This window comes from Myxine glutinosa, chromosome 1, assembly GCF_964187855.1.
Source record: "Myxine glutinosa chromosome 1, kmMyxGlut1.1, whole genome shotgun sequence".
Lineage (NCBI taxonomy): Eukaryota > Metazoa > Chordata > Myxini > Myxiniformes > Myxinidae > Myxine > Myxine glutinosa.
The window spans coordinates 167,410,294-167,427,696 of record NC_136261.1 but is presented as its reverse complement, the minus strand read 5'-3'; the positions used below and the strand labels follow the sequence as shown (position 1 = coordinate 167,427,696).

The window sequence follows — 17,403 nt, the reverse complement described above, 5'->3', positions numbered from 1 at the left end:
CCACCTGACGTGTATGTAACAAGCTTATTATCCTCTTTCTGGAACTGAGTATTACAAATCAACAAATCAGCTCCATCAGCAAACTCCAAAATCCTTTCACCTTCTCCATTTCTCACACCATATCCGTAACCCCCATGAACTCCGTCCAAACCATCCATACTCCTTCCCACATGTCCATTTAGGTCTCCTCCTACCACAACAACTTCCTCATCTTTCACGTTTTCCATCAGCTTCTCTATCGCACACCAGAACTTGTCCTTCTCTTCATCGCTTCGACCAACCTGCGGAGCATATCCCGAGATGACGTTCACCAAGAGCTTTCCAATCATCATTTTCACCATCATCAACCTATCACTCACTCTAGTCACACTCATCACACTGTCTACAAACTCCTCAGAAAACAGGACACCAACACCATTCACGCCCTCCAGGCACCCTTGCCAAATAAACTTGTATTTCTGTCCCTGCCTACCCTTCACCATTCTCACACCACTTCCCTTCCATCTCGTCTCTTGCACACAACATATGTCTACTCTTCTTCTGACCAATACTTCCACCACTTCTCCTGATCTCCCTGTCATTGTCCCTACATTCCATGTCCCAAACCTCAGAAACCGATCTCCACTTCGGGCTGTACCCTGCCCATATGTAGTTGTAATTGTCATGGTTCTCTTTTTGAGGCAATGTTTTTATGGCCGGATGCCCTCCCTGACGCCAACCCTCTTAGTTGTCTCTTACGACACGCAAGGATACGGTGTACCTATTCTAATCCAGGGTACACACTGGGAAACGTTTAAAACATGGAAATTCTGGGGGGGGGGGGGGGGGGGGGGGTGGGAGGGGGGGGCGCGGCGTCAGCATCACGGCTGCGGTTTAAACATATTTAAATAATATTTAAACAAAACCATGAAAAACAATCTGGGAAAAGTCTCTAAGTGAGAACGTGGATTTGAGAAAGCAGGAGCAGAGGTGGAAGAAAAACTAGATATAGGGGGCGGGGCACAAGTCGAGACGAGGAGGAGAGCGAACAAGCATGTGTCCTGGAGGAGAGAAAGAATTAATATCGAATTTTTTTTGTTTGTTTGTTTATTTGTTTGTTCTGTTTTCAAAACGTTGGACAAAGGGTAAAATGTTCATGAGAGGTAGGGGGGAGAAAAGAAAATCAAAGAAACAAGCAAATACTATGAAGGAAAGAACCCATATTCACAAAACACTGACGGGGGGAGGGAGCCTGGAGAGACCAGGCCGCACGAGGCGCACGAGGCGCGAACAAAAAAAACGACTAATTACACACAAATTTGCAACAACTACAAAACCAAAACCAAATAGAAACACACAATAGCACATACACAACAAAATACCCAGCGGAAATTTGACAAAGAAACGAACAGGAAAACACTCAAACTTTGATGCCGTGGAGATCGAAGCAAGCCTCGTCTATCTGGCAACAAGGATCAGAAAGGTTCCTACATCAACCCAATCAAATCATTAACCGTAACCCATTCTTTCACTCATTCACTCATTCATTCATTCTACCTTTATATGTCATTTATATAAATATATAAATAAATATATAAATATGAATATAAATGGTATATGAATATATGCTTGTGTGTTTATGTATGTATGTATCTCTATATTTGTATATGCACGTGCACCAACTGTAACGTGAACGGTAACTATAAGCTGCGCTTCACTTCCGCTGAATTTGGGGACGGTGAGTGAGCTTTAGCGTGGCTCTTCCTATTGTATGCATTTTCTACACATATCACAAATCTTACACACGTCACTATACATACTTGTCTGATATACATGCCTGTTGTTTCTGTCGACTAAGAAGAAGACCTTTGTTGGTCGAAAGCTTGTCGAGAATTAAAGATCGACCGTCCTGAAGCTACGTCCGCGTCTGATTTAATCTTCCGATCTCTATATATAAAGGAGGAGTGTCTGTGTGTGTGTGTGTGTGTGTGTGTGTGTCTATCTGGATGTCCGCTTATAACGCAAGAACGACACATCGGAGAAAAGTTTTAGACACAGATTCGGAATCAGCATAAATTCCCGGTGGTTTTAGGCTACGTTTTATTTTAATATCAATGGTTTAAAAAACCCGCGCCAGCTGCAATTCCATGGTGTAGTTTGTGGCGGCGCTAGACGTTCGGGGTGTATTGCAATGGTTTGTCGGGTTTGGCTGTAGGTCCAGAATAGCTCCCATTTCCTTATGTTCTTCCACTTTTATTTTGATTCTTCTGTTACAACGCCTTCCTTATCTACCTTATATCCCCCTGACGAGGCCTCTACATAATTTCATGCGGCAGAATTTCGTGCATTTTGAGTGAAAGAGGTGAGACGAAGTTGTAGGAGGAAGAAGAGGCGCGGTCACTGTGGAGGCCTCGATCGTGAGTGGAAATGGCGGGAATTGCGTTTGTATCGCAAAGTAAAGGATCTGCATTCATTTCTGAACTTGCATTGGTGGATTGTTATACATCTGCATTATTTTTCATAAAAAAACTTTATGTTGAACTTGAAGGCTCCAAGCACGGACTATATAAATAGCCCTCATTGAGGTAAAAATAAAAGTAAAAAGCCTGCTATCGCTTGCCAAGCTTGCCAAGCTAGCCGTTCCCCCCTCCCCCTCCCCTCCCCTCCCCTCCCCCCTCTCCCTCCCTCCCGACTATATATATATAGCCCTCATTGAGGTAAAAATAAAAGTAAAAAGCCTGCTATCGCTTGCCAAGCTAGCCGTTCCCTCCTCCCCCTCCCTCCCCTCCCCCCTCCCCTCCCTCCCCCTCCCCCCCCTCCCCTCCCTCCCCCTCCCCCCCTCCCCTCCCTCCCCCTCCCCCTCACCTCCCCCCCTCCCCCTCCCCCTCCACTCCCTCCCCCCTCCCCCCCATTCCCTCCCCCTCCCCCCTCACCTCCCCCCTCCCCTCCTCCCCCTCACTCCTCTTCTCCCCTCTCCTCCTCCCCCTCCCTCCTCTTCTCCCCTCCCCCCCTCTTCTCCCCTCCCCCCCTCCCCACCCTCTCCTCCCCTCCCCCCCTCCCCACCCTCTCCTCCCCTCCCCCCCCCGTTCCCCTCCCCTCCCCTTCCCTCCTCCCCTCCCTTGCCCCGCCCGGAAATTCCGGGTACTTCCCATGGCCAGCTGAACGTGGGCTGCTCGAGGGTTGGAAAACCAAGCAATCTTTATGTCTTGGCACCAAGTAAGAAAACCAGAAATGTTGTATACCAAGAGGTTTTGAGAAATTGAAAATTGACAAAACGTCATGTAGGAAATATACTGTGATATTGCTCTAAAATATACATGTTCTTTTCATCATATATTTGTATTATTCTTATTCAACCCGGGCGAAGCCGGGTACCTCAACTAGTTATATATATATATACTGTGTATATATATATCTATCTATATATATATATATATATATATATATATATATATATATAGTATAAGTATAAGTTTATACATATATATATATATATATACTACTATATATACTATATATATACTATACTATATACTATACTACATACTATACTATACTATACACTATATATATATTATATATATATATATATATATATATATATATATATATATATATATATATATATATATATATATATATATATATATATATATATTGTTACGCAACCGCGATTAACACCACAGTTACGGATGGCCGATTGCGAGGCTTTACACTCCCGAGGCGAGAACTCAATGGCGGATTCCAAATCAACACAAAGTTAAACGCGCGGAATGGCGGACACAGCAAGCTCCGCAGCCTTATCTATTAAAATGAAACACCCAGGAACTGCGTTCAGATATATACAGAAAATAATACAAGGATTTATTAATGAAAAGTAAAGACAGTGAAAAAGCCCGCGCCGGTAATAACTCTAATCAGAAGCCTAAATTGGGATCCCACACACAACAGATATCAAACACGATACGAGGGAGATTATGAATTACAAAAGAACACGTCACGTCGTGTACAGTGTACGCGGAGCCCGGCCTTATCTGTCTCTGTCGTCTTCTTGTGACACGGCCGCGCTCAGCCGCCACCAGGCCTTCTCCAAGCTCCGATCCTCTCGCCGCCCACGAGGTCGGTGCACCAATCTCCAAGGCACCCAACGCAGGCCAGCGGCTTCACCCAAGATCGATCCCCACACGAAGCACGAAAAGACAGGAACGGGGAGAACGCAGGTTTGACTGCACGTCTCGTCCCTCCAACTCGCTCCGGGACTGGTCTCAACTCAACTCCTCCGGCTCAACTGAAGTGAACTCTCTGCGGGAGTGCTGGCAGCCAACTCTTCTGCAGAACTCTTCTCAACTGCTGCGCAACTCAAAGCATGAACCACAAGAGACCAAAAGCTGCACTGCCAGACGCCAGAGAGGCAAGAGAACAAGAACCAAGAGAGCGTTCGGCGCTCCCTTAAATAACCTCGCTGGTGACGTCACGTTCCTTGGTGCGCCACCCAATCAGTGCCCTCCACCGAATCACAGGCCTGTAGTGTTGTGATAGCGCGTGGCACTCGAGGCCCAGCGGAGGTGTAGCTGGCTGCGGCCATCATCGGCGGTGTCCTAGCCTGGTTTCCTGTCCGTTTGTTCCAAAGTCATTGTCAGGGAAAGGAATTATTTAATGTTGCGCTAAGGACCTAACTAATGTTTATGTGGTTTGGAGTGCCATAATGGACAAAGGTTTGACTACTAGGTGAAACTCACAGGGGCGTTACCTTTAATCCCTCACTATTTAACACCCGAATCTCCAGGTAGATCCACAATCATACATATTACCCCGACAAACGCCTAAACATCAAGAACTTATTACATGTAGAGTCCCTGTCACGACAGTCGAATACCTACCTATACAGATCTACCTAGCTCTAGATGTTGCTCTACCAAATTCATAACAATATATATATATATATATATATATACACACATCACAGCTCATAATGCTCCCACTCCCAACAACCGCACTGTCCTCCAATATGATTATTTAAAAACATCATTTTAAACTTATCATGCGTATTGATTAGCCCGAGATAAGACCTTCCCATCAGTGTTAAGGAGCTACCAAACCAGTTGGTGTCTCCCGCTCTGGGAAGTCTGTCTGAATGTTGGGAATGACAGCATCATCTTTCCAATTACAGACATCCATTAAATACGTCAGCAAGCCTACCATGTTCACATGAGGTAATCCCACAAGGTTCAAAGTCCACTCACTGCCCTGGCAGCAATGGTCGGGGAGGTCGGCTGGAATGCGCCTGTCCACAGGCCTTGCACGGGCCAACATCGTCGGGTGTTTTTTGCAGTACGGGCTGCAAAATATGAACTATTTGGTCTCGTTCATCAGAAAGGTTTTTTTTTTTCATTGTTTTTTAGGCGATGATAAAACTTGGTGGACAGGTTGGTTGGGTGACAAGAACGAATTTATTAGATTTTGGTTCAGGTCCGAATCCAGATCCAACCCATCAGTGGGATGAATGAATGAATGAATGATCGTTTCAAGGCCATTAAAAAAAAAAAAAAAACGATCATTCATTCATCCCACTGATGGGTTGGATCTGGATTCGGACCTGAACCAAAATCTAATAAATTCGTTCTTGTCACCCAACCAACCTGTCTACCAAGTTTTATCGTCGTGTAAAAAAAACCAAAAAAAAAAACCCATCAGTGGGATACAAATCGTAAACTGTTCAGCCTGGCAGAGGGATGTGCTCTACCGAGTGTCGTTCTCGTTTGAAATTTATTTTGTCGAAAAAAAAAAATGTGTACAAAAAGTGACATTCATTGTTGCAAACATCGTAGTGACAAGTATACTGCCGATAACAGCACTCTACTGTGAATTCAAAATCAGTGGTGGATTTCACCCACTTCAAAGTGTAAGGCTGCATAGAAAAATCAAACAGGATTCAGCAAATGTCGGTGTAATCTAGAGGCTCTCTGGCAACAAGGACATCTAAATCAATAGGGAAACCAAACACAGGCATTTCAATGTCCACAACAAAGGAATTTCTGTCACCAATATTGATTCAGTCCCCTGGCTCAGAACCTGTGAGCTCAAAAGATGTGAGCCCAAAGGGTGTGCTGATGTCACAGACCCACTCGATATTCATTGGACATAAGTTACCATTGAACAGAAGGCTGCAAGCACAGCACTCCATGGTTGGGATTTTTTGCAATAGGAATTATGTTCCTACCTTGACATTACCCCAGTAGTTTGCAACGTTTTTGTGCTGTTGGATTTCTACCGTTTGAAATGGGAAGTATTGGTGTTGACCTTTAGGTTATATTATTATGTGATTATACTTCACTGATGGAGATGATCTCTTGTGAATGTGAATGAAGAAAGCTCTTCTGTGATCTGTCTGGTGGAAGGGATCTCATGGCAAAAAAATAAATAATTCAGGGCAAAAATTGTTAATTTGGCAAAGGTGCATTCATCAACTATTTGGGAAGAATACTTATTAACTCAAGACATTTTAGCTTTTCATTTTTAATTATTTTGTGGGAATTTCTAAATAAAATCCACTTTGACATTATGGGGTATTATGCATAGATCAGTGACAAAAATTTCAATATAATCCATTTTAAATTCAGGCTGTAACACAACAAAATGTGAAAATAGGGGGTGTGAATACTTTATGAAGGCACTTTATACAGTATATTCTTGCTATGCGTCTTACTAATTCACCTTGGGAAAAACTTTTTGTTCCATTTTTAAACTAAATCATGTTGTTCCGTTTGTACATTAATTATTTTAGTGTTATCTGGTTTGTAAACACGATACTTTCATCTGAGTTATTATTTCTCTTTTTCTCTACTTCTGTTTTCTCAAGTTTAGATGCAGTCGGACTTAACTTGGCTGTGGTTAAAATGAGAATTTTCAATCTCTCGCAATGAACAATGTCATATGTAAGCTCATTTGAGCTCATCATGTTTCACAGTTTAGAAATTTTCACGTGTGCGGTCGGTGTGTGTTGCAAATGGAGTGTGCATGGATGGTTTGTGCCTGAATGAGTAGTTAATGCATTGCAAAAAATTTTTTTATCACATGTGTTGACATAGATTAAGCATTTAACGACGGTGGAGACGAAAGACGGTGTAGGCAGTAGATATTGGACTTGGCAAGCTTCTCGGGTCTTTTATTTCTTTCAATCTGCTTTTGGTGGAGACGAAATACAAACTGCACATTTTGTCGTCACTTTCCCTGCAATTTTTGTATAGCAGGTTCACTGCAATAACATTACTCTCCTTGCCAATGTAGCAATTGCTTACTATTCACAAATTTTTATACATTTTTAAGAACACTGTCTATATCCTCGGTTCTTAACCTGTGGGGCGCGCCCCCCAAGGGGGGCGTGAGCAATTTTCAGAGGGGGCGCGGGACGGCAGTATAAACGTCTAAATAACCCCAAACGGAAATTATAATCCCCCTACTGAAAAAAATTAATTAACCGAAAAGATAGCGCCTTATATAATTCCTAGTTTGTTTCAGTCTCAACTAACACTTCTTTTTTTCTTCCGACAGATTATTAACTGGAATCGAAGTCAATGGCAATGAGTGTGAAAAAGAGGAAATACCAAGACGAGTACATCAAGTTCGGATTTGTGGCACTTCAAAAGGGTGACGCAGAGGTTCCTCAGTGCGTTATATGTTACAAGACTCTGAGCAATGATGCCATGCGGCCAACACGTTTGGAACGCCACTTGAGGACAACCCATCCTGAACTAGCAGATAAATCACAGGCATTCTTTGTGGCGAAAAGGGAAGCCTTGAAGCGAGCCAAGTTGGACAGCAGTGGGACATTTCGGCAACAGACGTCAAAGATCGTTGAGGCGTCCTACGAGATTGCCCTGCTAGTAGCAAAGAACAAGAAGAGCCATACAATCGGAGAGACTCTCATTAAACCGAGTCTACTGCGAGCGGCAGAGCTCATCCTGGGGAAGGATAGTGCGAACAAACTCTCGGCTATCTCCCTGTCGAACGATACCATCAAGGGACGGATCGATGAAATGTCTCAGGACATCAAAGAACAAGTGACTGACCAGATAAGGGCCTCGCCTGTCTTTGCCATCCAATGCGACGAAACGACAGACGTGGCTCAGTGTTCTCAGCTGCTCATGTATGCTCGTTTCATATTAGGCGACAGCGTGAAGGAGGAAATGCTATTTTGTCATCCCCTGGAAACTTACACGACAGCAGCGGATGTCTTTGAAGTGGTTTCGAAGTTCTTCGAAGAAAATCGACTTTCATGGGACGCGTTGGTAGGTGTTTGCACAGACGGAGCTCCGGCCATGCTTGGCTCGCGTTCGGGTTTCGTTACGAAGGTGAAACAAAAGAGTCCCTCTGCTATTGGTACACACTGCGTTATCCATCGTGAGTCCTTAGCATCTAAGACCCTGCCCGCTGAAATGAGGGATTTCCTGAACCTGGCTATCAAGGTAGTCAACTTTATCAAAGGTGGAGCCTTAAACAGTCGCCTGTTCAAACAGCTGTGCAAGGACTTGGACTGCGATCATCAAGCCTTGCTTTTCCACACAAACGTGCGTTGGCTTTCGAAGGGAAACATGTTGGGGCGAGTCTACGAGCTGAGGGAAGAAGTCGCAACATTCCTAGACGTGCAGCGGAAGGCGGATCTCTACAAAATGTTCCAGTCCCGAGAATGTCAACTGTCTCTAGCTTACCTCGTAGACATCTTCGAAGCACTCAACGGTATCAACCAAAAACTGCAAGGGAAGCACATAAACATTATCACGCAATACAACGCCATTCGAGCCTTCATGGCTAAACTCGACCTCTGGAAATGCCGAATGGAGGCCGGAAACATAGCTTGTTTCCCAAACTTGGACTCTGCCGTTCCAGATGGCCTTCTCGATTCAAAGTTAAAGAACCAAATCATCGATCATCTGACTGAACACAAAGCGGAATTCATCCGCTACTTTCCTGACTTGGACGAAAAGCGAAAGACCTGGAAATTCATCAGAAACCCATTCCAATGCGACGTAGCTGATGTTTCGGACGAGGTCCAGGAGGAGTTTCTGGAGCTGAAGTTCAACTCCTCGGCTGAGGATGACTTTGAAATTCTGGACCTGGAGACATTCTGGGTCAAGCATCTTCCTGTTTATCCTCTGATCTCGCTTCAAGCTGTTCGGATTCTGACGATGTTCGGATCCACGTATCTCTGCGAGGCTGCATTCTCCGCGCTGGTCGCTGTCAAGACCAAATACAGAAGCAAGCTGAACGTTGAAGGAGATCTGCGCTGTGCTCTCTCTGGCACGCGACCACGAATTCCGGATCTGATAGCTAAGAAGCAGTGCCAACCATCTCACTAAAATTTAGTGAGATTTTTGGCATTGCTTCTTTAGTGACTAAATTGTTGTTTCATTGATTTTGCGTCCTTTGACGTGACATTTCAACAAACGTGTTTTGTGTAGTTATCCTTTCCTTTCATCGATCCGTGCCTTGAGCTTGTTTGCGTTTTGATGCAATAAAACGAGGTTTGTAATCTCTCCTTTGTTATTTTGAAACAACATTATCTGTTCAGGGGTACCAGATCCAGTGTTTGAAATAAGCCAGGGCCCGCCAGGGCCCGGCCCTGGCTGCCAGGCTGTTAACAGAATCTACGTCAATAGCCAGGGCCCAGGGCCCAGCCCTGGCTGGCTTCAATATCAACAAACAAACCCCTCAGAATGCACCACAGAGCACCTAGAATTCAAAAAGTTCCTGGGGGGGACCCCCCAGACCCCCCCCCCCCACGAGAGGGGTCAACGAGCGGCTTCGTCAGATGTAGGTGGAGGGGGGCGTGGAGACGAGCAACAATTGCTAAAGGGGGTGTGACACTAGAAAGGTTAAGAACCCCTGGTCTATATGTTCATGGCCCTTCGTTTTTATGGCGTAGCCCATAGGGCAAAGCCGTCTCGAGCAGTGTTTGTCTGTCTGTATGTACGTATGTTCCTCACAAACGTACACCAATCAGAGCTGATGATCTGGTCACATGACAGGGCTATGATGTCATTACGGCGTATGACGGCTGACTCCACACACTGATATTGGTTCACGAGTTATCAAGTGACCACTATATTCGTCATGTGTGTGTGTCTGTGTGTGTGTGTGTGTGTGTGTGTGTGTGTGTGTATGTGTGTGTGTCTGTCTGTCCGCAGCATAACTACCCGATGATATCATCCGATCTTGATGAAACTTGGGTGGGAGGTTGATATCATGATCGAGTTGTGTCCTGCTTAGAGTGGGCGTATTGCGCCCATTGTGGGCGGAGCCACGCCCGAAAAAGATGTCTTTTTAGGGGGTAATCGAGTTCAAGCTACATCTTCTCCGAGGGGTTTGGTGGCATCTGACAGGGGTTTCGATATTTGGTTTGGCCAATGTCATGTGTCTAGCCCCACGGAGCTCGATTTTTAATTATTTTTTTCATTTTATTTATTTATTTATTTTTCCCATTTCATTTTCACCGAATTTTCGGTATTGTGTTGCTAACTAAGCTCATAACTGATTATACATTATTTTCTATCTCATTTCAAGGTCAGTAACCTTCATTTTGACATTTCCAGGCCTGGCCTGTCTGGGCCTGTTTCGGTTATAGTCCGTCCTTTGTCATTGAATACCGCTCGCTCGTGAACCATCGTCGTCTCCTGACTTGTTTTAATTTATATGCAGTTCAGGCCGAACAAATCGTCGAACCTGTCATATATCACAATCGCCATGCTCTACCTTTCCGTTTTTCATTCAGTATGAAACACAAACAAACAGATTATTAAAATGACCATAAAATATCGAAAGCATCGGTGTTACGGGTCATCCAATGAATGAATGAGTACATATAGCCCTTAAGCTTCATGCCTTCAAGCCTAACCTTCAGGCTGCATCTGCTAAATTAGCCCAGCTTTCTTAATACAATAGTATCATTTTCGTTATAATAATAATAACGTTAATATTGTATGTGTATGTGTATATGTGTGTGCATGTGTGTGTGTGTGTACATGTGTGTGTGCATGTGTGTGGGTGTACATGTGTGTGTGTGTGTGTGTGTGTGTGTGTGTGTGTGTGTGTGTGTGTGTGTACATTTTACACGAGATTTAATAACATATTTCAAACTGTATTTCCCATGTGCACGCACATGCATTCACATGTTATCAGAAGTAAATACATTGTGTAGATTACATTATTTGTGGATCTGATAAATTGCCAGTAACCATTTTATGAAACTGAATGTGCAGGTGCAGCATCTAACTCAATATGTCGGAATGTCACACACGTCCATGCCCGTCGGATTCACACGGGTGACCCCACTAGTGTTAATAATAATATAGTAAATATAATCGCAACACTGCCATCCCTTTGTCGTGACTGCAAAGTTACTGGATTGAAGCAGTGTATGGTTCATGGATAAGTGGTGTATGGTTCATGGATAAGTGGTGTATGGTTCATGTTCATTAGAGTCCCTTTATACAGAGAGTAACGACAACTGAGAATACGCCGCCATTTTGGGGCCAATTGTGCGGAACCACTGAACCGGCACATGCACAGTGCACTATGAGCTATGCGTGTATAATGCAATGCACCACTGCACAAACACGGGGCGGGTTAGGGAGTACGGTGAATGTTTTTATTTATTTATTTTATTGTATCGAGATGTCGGTCAATGAGTATTAGCTCCATTATGTTCCAGATTGCCTACAATGGGATATTAGTTTGTCTGAAAAAATGAGCGGTTGATGAGAAGTGACAAAATGGGTGATTTCTGAATCCTCATTATCGCGATGTTGGCAATAATAATTTGGGTTACTCACGATGCCTGGAGAGAATTTGAACATACTATGTGACAAGGTAGTCTTGTAACCTAAAATAATCTTTAACCTCTTCGATTAAGAGGATAGGAAAAGCGGGGTGGGGGGGGGGGGGGCATTAAAACACACGTGTGTTTTGTCTGAAAGAAATGAATTTAATGTAAACATTATCAAACTGTAACAAATTTAATGCGTTTTCAGAGCCAATAAACTCAAACATACACACAAACATCAACACATTAAAACACACATGCACACACACGGGATAAACACACACACACATACACACACACACACACACACACACACATATCCACACACACAGACACACACACACACACACACACACATATCCACACACACACACACACACACACACACACACACACACACACACACACACACACAGGCTCTCGGTCAATGCACACATACTGTAAATTAACCTTTTCAGCTTTCTTTTCATCAGTTAACCACATTCAGCAACAGATCCAGGTACAATCAGAATAAATGAAACGTAGTACAGCTGTCAAAATTGCAATATGTGATGAATTTTTTTTTAGCATTTATCTCTACCATTTTGAAGAACGATACAAATTAGAGGTCTTGTGAGGGTTGAGACCCCAATATGAATAGCAACTTCCTGCTTTTTATCTTTACAATCATTAAAACTTTCATTGCATTATGTGGAATTTTTTGAGAACTTTTGTGTTCCCCTGAAAAAAAAAATGGCAAGACCAAATACAGGGTAAGTGGATATGCTCCATGGGCAAGCTATTTCTTAAGATGCATGCACGAATACACAATAAGAGATGCATGCACGAATACACAATAAAAGATGCATGCACGAATACACAATAAGAGATGCATGCACGAATACACAATAAGAGATGCATGCACGAATACACAATAAGAGATGCATGCACGAATACACAATAAGAGATGCATGCACGAATACACAATAAGAGATGCATGCACGAATACACAATAAGAGATGCATGCACGAATACACAATAAGAGATGCATGCACGAATACACAATAAGAGATGCATGCACGAATACACAATAAGAGATGCATGCACGAATACACAATAAGAGATGCATGCACGAATACACAATAAGAGATGCATGCACGAATACACAATAAGAGATGCATGCACGAATACACAATAAGAGATGCATGCACGAATACACAATAAGAGATGCATGCACGAATACACAATAAGAGATGCATGCACGAATACACAATAAGAGATGCATGCACGAATACACAATAAGAGATGCATGCACGAATACACAATAAGAGATGCATGCACGAATACACAATAAGAGATGCATGCACGAATACACAATAAGAGATGCATGCACGAATACACAATAAAAGATGCATGCACGAATACACAATAATGCCAAACAGAGACTTCTTCTTTTTGTCCAGCCCTGTTGAATTTACAACATAACCATTCATAACCATTCTCTAGCAATGATTCCTAATACTAGCTATTATCAAACTGTTGGCATATTGTGAACTGAACGTTCTTTTTCTAAATAGAAATATAGAAAATACAGTACAATGTACCGTCAAGCAAAGTATCCAATGTTTCCAAACAAAAAAATTAACGGTTTTCACTATGATACAATGACAGCTATTGACTACTTGTTGCGGGAATTACTTGTAGTCTCTATAAGTAGTCTAGTAGGAAGACTAGGTCCCCCTGCACCCCCCGGAGATATACTTCTAATCAGTGTTTCTAGATTGGAAAAAATGTGTAGAAAATGACTAGCTATGGCCCCAAGCTGAAAAAATGTCCCACATACCATTTTTATGCAAATTACTGCTGCAAATTTTATGCAAAATTATGCAAATTTTATGCAAATTTTTGATGAGGAGTAGAGTTGAGGGGTCTTTGAGGGCTTCATCGAGGTGCTCTCGGTTGCAAGACTGGGTCATTCTGAGAAGCACAGCAGGGTCAGAGATCATGATGTTCTCCTCCTCAGTGAATCTCTCCATCAACAGCCTCTCCATTGCCTCACACACTGTTTTGAGGCAAAAGAGGGACTTTGCGTAGGCCTTTCCACTGAGAACACCTTTGAGAGATCCACTTGTTACTAGTTGTGCCTCAAAGAGAATCTCTGCATATCCAGAACCACGCATCTTGTGTCCAGTGAGCATCCCGATGTAGTTCATGGATGTGTGGAAGGGTCCAATCGTTACTACATGACTAGCAAATTCATTTGGCCAGCGCCAGATGATGGGAAGGGCTTTCATGCAGACACCCAGATCAAATGTATTCAGGACCCATCTCTGACCCACCTCAGCAGTTGCTGCCTCGGAACGCTTCAGTAGCTCACGAACAACTGCGTTGTCTGTGATCGGTCTGTGCCTGGTGCCTGCATGGCATGGCAATGGCCTGCAGCCTGTGCCTGGGCTAGGGGGTTTCACCTCTGCAACTGGTTCTCCCCCACCCAGCAAATCAACAGTCGACTACTGCACGCCTATCCACCAACCGATCACAGACAACGCAGTTGTTCGTGAGCTACTGAAGCGTTCCGAGGCAGCAACTGCTGAGGTGGGTCAGAGATGGGTCCTGAATACATTTGATCTGGGTGTCTGCATGAAAGCCCTTCCCATCATCTGGCGCTGGCCAAATGAATTTGCTAGTCATGTAGTAACGATTGGACCCTTCCACACATCCATGAACTACATCGGGATGCTCACTGGACACAAGATGCGTGGTTCTGGATATGCAGAGATTCTCTTTGAGGCACAACTAGTAACAAGTGGATCTCTCAAAGGTGTTCTCAGTGGAAAGGCCTACGCAAAGTCCCTCTTTTGCCTCAAAACAGTGTGTGAGGCAATGGAGAGGCTGTTGATGGAGAGATTCACTGAGGAGGAGAACATCATGATCTCTGACCCTGCTGTGCTTCTCAGAATGACCCAGTCTTGCAACCGAGAGCACCTCGATGAAGCCCTCAAAGACCCCTCAACTCTACTCCTCATCAAAAATTTGCATAAAATTTGCATAATTTTGCATAAAATTTGCAGCGGTAATTTGCATAAAAATGGTATGTGGGACATTTTTTCAGCTTGGGGCCATAGCTAGTCATTTTCTACACATTTTTTCCAATCTAGAAACACTGATTAGAAGTATATCTCCGGGGGGTGCAGAGGGACCTAGTCTTCCTACTAGACTAAAGGTGAAAGTTAAATAATTCACTTTACTTTCTGAACGGGGCTGAACAGTAACTTGACCGACCTCGCAAAGCTTTGAAGACGAAGCCGGCTTCCAGCCCACACGGCTCACTTTATTCTCCCATATTTTACGTCGATTGGGATCCGAAGGGAATCTGTACATCTTGAAACCCTCGTCATGTCTATTTGTGCATCCAAATGCACAACGACCCGGCATTTTCAGTGAACTAAGGCTTCCGTAGGTAGTCGAATCGATTGTACTTGCATAACACGCGCGAACGCGAGAAGTTAAGCGAACGCGAATTTGGCTCCAAAATGGCTCCCTGAGTCACGTGACCGTATTTTTCCGGATCATGTCGTTACTCTCTGTATAAAGGGACTCTAATGTTCATGGATGGGCAGCAGGTTCACATATTGACAAAAGGATCAAACGGGACTAGGAAAACAAAGACGTTGCACACGAGTAGTCGAGTGGCATTAAGAAAAGTGGTATTACTGAGGGGTCAGTGAGTGTCAAAGAAAGCAAGGGTGGGTTTTGTAAAAATCATGAGGTTACAATGGGCACACTCTTGTAAGACTAGAGGGAGAGGAGCCGGACAACAGACACAGGGAGTCAGTTTAACAGATGAGAGAGAGAGAGAGAGAGAGCTGAAGGAATGTACCTGAGCATTAAGCTTAGAATTGGAGAGGGGAGCCAGATGTGTGATTCTGAAAGAATGGTTGTGACCTACACAGGTTGAGAGAGGCCAGAAAGTGAGGAAATAAAAATCAGAGACTGCCATACTGTCTGTGGTGGGTGAGAAGCAGACCTTGGGACCTGGTCTCCTGCTGACAGATACATAACACAAATATCCTTGGACTCATTTGCCTCCAGGGGATAGTCAGGTTCACTATGTGTTTTCGTTCAAAACCATGGTAGATTAGCAAACCTATACATTTTTGGAAACGTTATTGCATGGAAAATCTGAAAATCAATGTTTACATTTGCCAATTCCGACCAATTCGATTCGACCAATTCGACCAATTCCATTCGACCCATTCGACCAATCGCTTCGATCGACCATTCGACCATTCGATCGATTCGATTCGATTCGATTCATCGAATTCGATTCGATCGACCAATTCGATTTGCCAATCAATTTGACCGACCTTTGCTTGTGTGGAACGGACTGTGAAAACGATGCGGACTATATTGTCGGATACGACACACAGGACAGTGATGACGAACTCTAAATGGCATATTCTGTAATCGTGTATGTTTGATGCCATTGACTGCCTGTGTATATTTTGTCATTGACTGCCTGTGTAGATGTGAAGTTATACTGACTGCATGTGTATATATGATTTTGCTGACTGCCTGTGTATGTTTGGTGATATGAATTATTGTGACACATTTTGATGTTATTAACTGCCTGTACAAAATGATAACATGTATTTGATTATGCAACGTATCGCGAATATAAAGACAGTATTTTGCAATTCATAACCTTTGATTCGTGTCTTACCATTCCCCATAGCACTAATTTGATACTTTCATTGGATTCCTTGTCCCTGAAAATAGAAGTTTAGTATATTTTAAAAAGTTTTTAGGGTAATTAGAGGCAGAAATAGAACAAAATATGTATTTTACAGTGGCCATTTTGAAAATCCAAAATGGCCGCCATACAGGTATCTCTCCAAATGTAAACATTGATTTTTAGTTTCCTTATGCTATAACCTTTCCAAATAGGTTTGCTAATCTACCATGATTTTGAACGAAGCATAATTTATTGACATAGTGAACCTGACTAGGAGCAAGATCTGAAGCAACTGCATGAACTACCAAGATGGAGGATCCATATTCTATGATACTACAGAATAAAGGAAACATACAATGCAACGAGCTCTGAGCGTTTCATACTTGACTTGGTACTGCAGATAATTCCAAAGTGTTGTGTGGCCTTAGAGGTCAGTTTGGAGATATGGTTCTCCCAACAAAGGTTGTAAATGATTGGTAGGCATTTGAACTTTAATAATTGCACCTCTACCAGAGGTCGGCTAAAGAAGTAAACACTGGGGTTTGAAGGTCAATCTTTGTTGAGGGAGAGAGTGACAGCATAGGACTTTCTTGTATTTAACCCACAAAGTGCTGGATTTACTGGTTCGTTGCCCAGATTTTCTCCACCAATTAGAAGCAAGCTTTCATGAGTTACTCAGGGTATTTTATATTGAAAGAAAGGTCATGATTTATTTTTTGGGTTGACAGCAGTTTAAACTCATTTGCATACAAATAGTAGCAAGAACACACCCATATATTGACCATATTTGGTAGTTGGTATGGCCACTATCGTGGTCCTTTGAGCTGTGCGTGCCGGCCATGTTCGTGGCCTGGCGCCCTTCTCACAACCCTGCAGCAAGCAGCACCATTGA

The 17,403-nt window shown here is 43.3% G+C and overlaps 2 protein-coding genes across 3 annotated transcripts in view; one reads left to right on the top strand and one right to left on the bottom strand.

Annotated features, from left to right (window-relative positions):
• The window catches only part of TYRP1 (tyrosinase related protein 1), a 185,688-nt gene that overhangs the window by 127,944 nt on the left and 40,341 nt on the right, over positions 1-17,403 (bottom strand). The window lies entirely within an intron of this gene.
• On the top strand, positions 7,560-9,335 carry LOC137430929 (protein FAM200C-like). The gene has a single exon (XM_068121698.2). The coding sequence runs from the start codon at positions 7,560-7,562 to the stop codon at positions 9,333-9,335; it is 1,776 nt and encodes a 591-aa protein (XP_067977799.2).

Coding starts and splice junctions, on each gene's coding strand:
- LOC137430929 (XM_068121698.2), top strand. CDS start 7,560: ATGAGTGTGAAAAAGAGGAAATACCAAGACGAGTACATCAAGTTCGGA.